Genomic DNA, 8,252 nt, shown 5'->3' on the forward strand with positions numbered 1-8,252 from the left:
AATAACATTAATACTAAATGTATAAATGTTAAACATAGGAATACAGAATAATAATGATATACTGCCTGGCTAAAATAAAATCACACATTAATATTTATGAGACTTTCATGTGCATTTATATATAATTAGTGTAAAATATTCCTTTCTAGGACTAAGGCTGAGGTGGAGCAGGAGTCTGTGGTGGATGGAAACCTAGCTACAGAGGCCTCTCTGATAGTACTGGACACATTGGAAATTATAGTGAAGGTTATAATTTGATCAACACATTACTCCAATCCTCTTTTAATATGCTGCACTAGCTTTTTCATGTAGTCTTTTTTTTCCTGAAGCTTTTTTTGTGTCCGTCTTTTTCAGACTGTGGTTGCATCTGAATTGAAAGAAAGTGTGCTCGGTGGAGTGCTGAGAGTTCTTCTCCACAGCATGGCGGGCAACCAGAGCGCCCTCTTTCTGCAGCATTGTTTCACTACACAAAGAGCCCTCGTTTTCAAGGTAAGGCCAGTTCCATTGGCATACCAAGTGCATCAAATGTACTGTTAGTTCATCATCCTTATTAGACCAACTGCAATTTAATTCAGTTTTTCACTTGTAATTCAACGCTTTTCCAATTGGCCTTTATGCAAGGTGGAAACTAAAACATAAGCATTTTTTGTATAACTAGTCTTATTTCTGACTTATTTTAATATGCCATCAAAACAAAGTAAGAAGAAGAGAAAATAAAAACTAACTTAAGTTCATCACTTTTAATGTCCGAGTAAAAAATACACTGTATGAATTGAATTGTATTTTTTTAATGTGCAGTTCCCGGAGATGCTGTTTGAAGAGGACACTGAACTTTGTGCAGACCTGTGCCTGCGTCTCCTGCGACACTGCAGCAGTAGTGTTGGATCCGTCAGAAGTCATGCCTCGGCTTCTCTTTACCTGCTCATGAGGCAGAACTTTGAGATTGGAAATGTAGGTTTAAACATTGTTTTGCGTTGTCTGCATTTTCACTTGTTGGTTCTTCTTTACTACTGTGACCACATCTTAGCTTTAGAGCTTAGGCTTTCTTTCTTTCTTTCTTTTTCTTTTAATGGCACGCATTTAAAAGAAAGAAGGTGACATAGCCCCTGGGTTTATTTAGATGCCATGTAATATCCCTGCTGTGATTGTCTTTTGTAAGATTAGACTCTAAAATAATTTCTCACTTCACTTCTACTACTTTAAAATGTAAACATATTTGTTTACCTGACATTAACATGTCAAATGTTTTAAATTAAAACCTTTTGTCAGGGTAGAGACATATGAAACCCATTACACATGATTCCATAAAATAATCATGCCACTGAATGTATTTAGAAGTAATTTAATACATTTAATCAACTGCATTATAGAAGTGGGCAGATTATGAAGGAATCCAGGCTTCAGCACAGTACTGGCTTGTTTATCAGCAGTTTAAGGTTCATCCTCTACTTTTCCTGCATCCATCTTTAACCCATTCCTCTTGATTTGACTATTTTGACCAACTTCTTAGCAAGAGCAACACAATATGTTTTTTTTTTCCATGTCGTGTCAGAACTTTGCCCGAGTGAAGATGCAGGTTACCATGTCACTGTCCTCATTGGTGGGAACATCACAGAACTTTAATGAAGAGCATCTTCGTCATTCACTCAAGACAATCTTGACATATGCTGAAGAGGACTTGGAGCTGCGAGACAGCCCTTTCCCAGAGCAGGTATCTTAACAGCTAACGATGTTTTCACAGCATCCAGCTTTGAAGCTGCTCAAACGAAACAGACTTAACTAATGTGGTGCATGTGCTTTCACAACTCTAGGTCCAGGATCTGGTGTTCAATCTGCACATGATTCTTACTGACACAGTGAAGATGAAAGAGCATCAGCAGGACCCTGAAATGCTCATTGACCTAATGTACCGGTAGGTACCGGTCCATGAACAAGACTTGCAAACAAAAATAGTTGCTGACATAATTTGGAATTTCTTCTCCCCACCAAGGATTGCCAAGGGATACCAGAACTCACCAGACCTGCGCCTGACATGGTTGCAGAACATGGCCGGGAAACACTCTGAGAGAGGGAACCACGCTGAAGCTGCCCACTGTCTGGTCCACAGTGCGGCCCTGGTGGCAGAATACCTCAACATGCTGGAAGACTGCCGCTACCTGCCAATAGGTTGCGTGACATTTCAGGTTAGTTTAGACATTCTACATCCAAATAATACATGGGCACAAAGGAAAAGACAATTTTAATATCTTTGACTTCTCCATTCTTCTCACAGAATATTTCATCCAACATATTAGAGGAGTCAGCAGTATCAGATGACATCTTGTCTCCAGAGGAAGAAGGCATTTGTGCTGGGAAGTATTTCAGCGAGTCTGGTCTGGTGGGCCTCTTGGAGCAAGCAGCTGCCTCCTTTAACATGGTACAACTAACAGGCCCACGTTCTAGCACAGTACAAAGCCACAGCATTTACATGACTGAAACACAATCCTGAGATACATTAGTGTGCGTACAAACTATCCTTTGTTATCTTCTGACTGCAGGCTGGTATGTATGAGGCAATAAATGAAGTGTACAAGATTCTGTTACCCGTCCATGAAGCCAACAGAGACTTCAAAAAGCTAGCTACTGTCCATGGGAAACTACAGGATGCCTTCAATAAAGTCTACAATCAAGTAAGTTGGCAGCTTGAACTTAAAATCACTAGTGAACGACTAGGTTATTGGTGTGAAATTGGACATTATCGGGTTTCTCATCTAATATCTGTCTTCTTAATTCTCATTCTTTCCAGAGTTCAGGATGGGAGGTAATGAGTTCATTTGACATATTAAGTATATCCGACATTAAAAAAAATGCAATAATGTTTGTTTTGTTTCTTCCCCATTGTTTTTCCTTTTTTTCCTCCACTGCTGTGTGAATGGCATTTCCGGTGAGTGATGGAAAAACTTGCTTTCACAATGTGATGTAGAGTAGTTGCATTATTATTATTATTATTATTATTATATTATTAATATCATTATTATTAATAATAATAATCTCACTCACTCACTCGAGTGAGTGAGTGCATTATTATTATTATAATAATAATAATAATAATAATAATAATAATAATAATAATAATAATAATAATAATAATAATAATAATAATAATAATAATAATAATAAACCCCAAAAAATCCTTTATACTTCACTGCTATTATTAAAAAAAAAAAAAAAAAGGTTTTTGCTTGCCTGCATAATTTTTCTTTTCTACAACAGCTCTTTTTCTGTTGTGAAAAACTAATGGATTCTCCCAGATGATTTTAATGATAAATGTATTTCTTTTCATACCCTCTATAGTGTTTAGAGAATGTTTGGGACCTACTTCCGGGTGGGTTTCTATGGCAGCCAGTTTGGAGACTTGGATGACCAAGAGTTTGTCTACAAGGAGCCTTCAATCACTAAATTAGCTGAAATCTCCCACAGGCTTGAGGTATGTTGGTATATCATGAAGCTAATAAAGGTGTCAGTACTGATTTATAAGAAACCTTTGTGTAGAGATGAATCTCTTTGTTGTGCAGGAGTTCTACTCAGTGAGGTTTGGCGATGATGCTGTTGAAATAATCAAGGACTCCAACCCTGTGGACAAAAGCAAACTGGATGCCAATAAGGTAATGATATGTGTTATTGTCACTTCTGTTAGAATTAAAAAAAACAAACATACATTATGCAAAAATTCTAACTGTACAGATCCCTTTTACAGGCCTACCTCCAGATCACCTATGTTGAACCTTACTTTGACACCTATGAGCTAAAGGAAAGAATCACCTACTTTGACAAGAACTACAATCTGCGTACGTTCATGTACTGCACTCCCTTCACTCTGGACGGCCGTGCCCACGGAGACCTGCATGAACAGTACAAACGCAAAACCATCTTGACAACATCCCATGCTTTCCCCTATATAAAGACGCGCATCAACGTTATCCACAAGGAGGAGGTGAGTTTGGGCCTTGTGGTGAGCACATGCTGCATAAATGCATCTCATGTCATCATGTTGTTTTCTTTTGTATTCCAGATTATTCTTGTCCCCATGGAGGTGGCAATTGAAGACATGCAAAAGAAAACTCAGGAGCTTGCCTTTGCCACCACCCAAGACCCTGCTGACCCTAAGATGCTGCAAATGGTGTTACAGGGCTGTGTTGGCACAACTGTTAACCAGGTGCCAGTTTTTAAATGTTTGAGATTTAATCCCTTAAAGATTTTACTTCAAGTGTGAGTCAGTGTTTTTTTTCCCCAGGAATAGACATTCCTCAGTATATAAGTACCGGTATGTGTTTTTTTCTCAAACAGGGCCCCCTTGAGGTGGCGCAGGTCTTTCTCTCCGACATACCTGACGACCCAAAGCTTTTCCGCCATCATAACAAACTACGTCTTTGCTTTAAAGACTTCACTAAGAGGTGATGACACACTCCACACCTCAGACACAGACCGCTGTGTAACCAGTAAAAACAAATCCCAGATGTTTGCATCATGCTGCTATATTTTGTGCAGGTGTGAGGATGCCCTGAGGAAGAATAAAGCCCTGATCGGACCAGACCAGAAGGAGTATCACAGAGAGCTGGAGAGGAACTACAATAAACTCAAAGAATCTCTGGGTCCTCTCATCAACCGCAAGATCCCCCAGCTGTACAGACCCCTGCCAGCTCAAGCTACGCAAACACAGCGGTAATTTGAGACAGTAAAAACACACGCCTACGCAGGGAGACATGCAAAATGAGGTCATGCTGCTTCTTAAACAGCTACAGAAATGTAGCCTAAAACCAAACTTTATCACACATCCAGCTAAAGACTCAAACTCTCACAAGCAATATGACATGCAAACCACGTTTTGTTAACTTTTCAGTCTATTAAGATTTTAGATTATGGTTTAGGGTAGGGACTCTAAAGTGCACATGCTGCTGGTTTACAATCAGAAACAGAACTACAGACAACACCTGCCAGAAAAATCACAATTTAAATATAGAAGTAGTTTTTGCTCCAGAAAAATTCTAAATATATTGAAAATATTAAATCCGTATTAAATCAACTTTGTAGTAAAATCTTACCTCATATCTCATTTCTCTTTTCTCATTTCTCATTTTTAAGCCATGCCACCCGGTTATACGTCGAATGATTTAAAACTAAGAAAAATAAATAATGTCACAAAATTAAATATATTCACTTATTTAAAAAAATCCAATAATACTCATCTCTCTCTCTTCTAGGAACTCCTTCAGTAGATCTAGTCTCCGAAGAGTCGACTGTTGAGGTGCAAAAACACTGAAAAACTACGCAGAGCAACAGCCTCTAGAAATTAGCTTCATCTCATTCCATCTGTTCCCCCTCCCCCACTACACCCCAGACCAACTGTTACAATACACACGCCATCCTTCCCATCCATCCTCTTCTTCTGGCTCCTCATTTACCCCCACTGCCTGCATGGCCATCCAGTCCTGGCTTAATCCCCCATTTGCCCATCCCGACTTCCCCCACCACACATATACACAGCTAGTTGTCACTTCTTTCTCTGCTGAGCATCTCCTGCATCACCGCAACCCTCACACTTCGGCTGGAAAAAATCTCAGCTGTTTATACTGGAAGGTTATCTGCTCTGTAAACATTACCATTCGGAGTGAAGCTACTAAGATGCCAGTGTTTAAAGGAAAGCTTTCCAAAACTAATCTGACAGACCAAAGTAATCTCTCTGATCTTGATCTGGCTTTAACTTCAGATTTGACCAGACTAGAGCAACCAAATGTTTTAGAACCAATTTATTTGAGGTGCATCAGTTTTCTTTTCGCTTTACTTTTCGTCTTCTGTTTATGTGTTCCTGCTCTTTTGAAAAAACTCCAGGAGGTCTGTTTTATGTTATGGCTTTTTTTATTTATAAGAATCTTTCTCTGGACGACCCCTGGTAGTAGTCACTGCCAGAAATGGTTATAAAATAGTCCTGGAGAATTGTTTTATTTTCAGCAGATCAAATAACTGACATTCCTTCATCCTCCAACATTTATCAGCACATTTCTTGTTTTTATAACTTTTGTTATTTCTTGTTTATAAGAATTCCGAATAGAGAGCCCATAAAAGAGGAATAAGCCAGAATGGTGTGTTTATTATTTTTTTTAAACTGTGAAATTCTCTGTAATGCACTGCAGTCACAACAAATGTTTATCACAGAAGCACTGCCTTCTGCCAGGCTATTCCATATCCCACACAAATATGTTTAAACTGCAGCATCTACTATCAACATGTTATGCTCTGCCTGTGTAGGCAAGTCCTCTTCTGTTTGTGAACTGCTGTTAAATACCACTCAAAATGTTTTGGTTCCCTGTTTATCAAAGTTTAGCATTTTGTGCAACCATTTTCTACTACTGTATCTCTCAAACTGCACTATTGTAAACAAATTATGGCACATTAACACTGTAGCCACTAAGTTATCTGTGCTTTTGTTATTCTACAAGGCTGGAAACTGTTTTTTTTTTTTTACCAATTAGATTTGTATTTATTTACACTGCCTTTGATTAAATATCTTTTCCTAAAACCCTGCCTAGCTTTTCTTTGTGGTGATGTACAACACATGAAGAGGCTTAATTCACAGTTTCATCGTTATCAATGTTGTAAGTTTGATTATTATTGAAACCATTGTGGTTTGATCTCTTTTTGTAGTAGTAGTAGTAGTAGTAGTAGTCATTGTTATAGTAACTATATAAATGGCATATTGTCCTAGGTGAGTTTATTGTCTTTAATTCAGCTACATGTATTGCTGTCAAAAACTTTCTTTGGAAATGTATAGACTCAACAAAATCATAACGAAACAAATATGTTATAATTCAGAACATGCATTACACGAGGTTAGAAGTGTTACATTTGTGACTATTAAGTTTGAACCTCAATATATCTGGATATTTTTCAGGTTATTTCCAAAAGTAGGATTTTATAACTTTGCATTATACTTCTTCTATATGTGACAAATCCCATATACAGTCACAAATTGTTGTGTGTGCTCTTGCATTCGAGCTAAATTCTCCTTTTCCGTGTTTTTTTTTGTTTGTTTTTTAACAGAGGGATACTTGGAGATTTTACAGGTCTGTCCTGGGGATAACTACAACTACTTAACTAATTAAGTTTTGTTATTTTTACAATAGTCTTTGCACGCCAAGGATTTGAAAATTCTTGAGCATGCTTGGAATGTCCGGGTTAAGTTGTTTGAATCCAGGTTTCTTAATTTTACTTCTGAAAAAGATCTGAGGCCCATTTGAAGTGTCTCTTAAGCAGGGGGTGTCCAGGTTCTGTCCTTGAGGGCCAGCTGTCCTGCATGTTTTAATCTAGATGTTGCCTTGCATCAACACACAAGATTAATTAATGGTCATCATCAGCTTGTCTGCACAACTCTGTTAGTGACAGCCATTTGTATCAGGATGTGCTGAAACATGGAAACCTCTAGCACACCTAGACTTGCCACCCGTCCCTTGGAATACGGAATTGTTACGTAATTGGGAAGTGAATGTTGCGTTCCGTATTGAACCAATATGGACATATATTATGCTCTTATTTATTGATGTCATAATATACAGGTGAAGGTTGGAAAATTTGGAAAATATTGCAAAACTTCATTCGTAGTAAATTCAACTAAAGGTGAAACAAATATATTATTTCCCACTACATTCAAAGTGAGATATTTCAGGCCTTTATTTGTTATAATTTTGATGATTATGGCTCACAGTTTATGAAAACCCTGAATAAAAAATCTCAAGAAATTAGAATATTTTCTGAAATCAATAAACAATTCAATCACCAAAAGTATAACAAATAAAGGTTAAACATATCTTTATTTGCATGTAATAACCCTAGGTAATATATTAGTTTTAAGTTGAATTAATATTAATATTGAATATGGTGTAAATGTTAATTTATTTCAAATAAATTAACTTTTACACCATATTCTTCACCTGTAGGCTATATTCTACATCTTGGCTGATGTGGACATACATGGCATAGGAGGCTATTTCAGTTGCTAGTATAGTTGGCTGTCTGTGCAGTCATGCAAGTTCAATGCTATTAAAGCACTTTAAATTTTAGATCAAAGCATTTAGTTTTTTCATATACAATAAACACATTTCTATGCATTTGAGAAGTTTTGGCGCCTGCCCTGCTGAAATCAGGGCGTCCCTTATTTTTATTTCTGAAAGGTGGCAACCCTAAGCACACCGGCTCCCCTGCTCTAAGATCCGAAAATT

At 37.6% G+C, this 8,252-nt stretch overlaps 1 protein-coding gene across 1 annotated transcript in view; it reads left to right on the top strand.

Annotated features, from left to right (window-relative positions):
• The window catches only part of LOC133422466 (dedicator of cytokinesis protein 7-like), a 31,169-nt gene extending 24,613 nt beyond the window's left edge, over positions 1-6,556 (top strand). The window contains 16 exon segments of the mRNA XM_061712474.1: positions 150-246; positions 355-489; positions 799-951; positions 1,553-1,711; positions 1,812-1,912; positions 1,991-2,183; positions 2,273-2,416; positions 2,538-2,669; positions 2,786-2,800; positions 3,341-3,466; positions 3,555-3,644; positions 3,737-3,973; positions 4,052-4,195; positions 4,327-4,433; positions 4,528-4,701; positions 5,241-6,556. Of these exon segments, the coding sequence (XP_061568458.1) occupies positions 150-246; positions 355-489; positions 799-951; positions 1,553-1,711; positions 1,812-1,912; positions 1,991-2,183; positions 2,273-2,416; positions 2,538-2,669; positions 2,786-2,800; positions 3,341-3,466; positions 3,555-3,644; positions 3,737-3,973; positions 4,052-4,195; positions 4,327-4,433; positions 4,528-4,701; positions 5,241-5,283 (2,050 nt within the window). The 3' untranslated portion in view covers positions 5,284-6,556.
• The last annotated feature ends 1,696 nt before the right edge of the window (positions 6,557-8,252 follow it).

This window comes from Cololabis saira, chromosome 21 (genome assembly GCF_033807715.1).
Source record: "Cololabis saira isolate AMF1-May2022 chromosome 21, fColSai1.1, whole genome shotgun sequence".
NCBI lineage: Eukaryota > Metazoa > Chordata > Actinopteri > Beloniformes > Belonidae > Cololabis > Cololabis saira.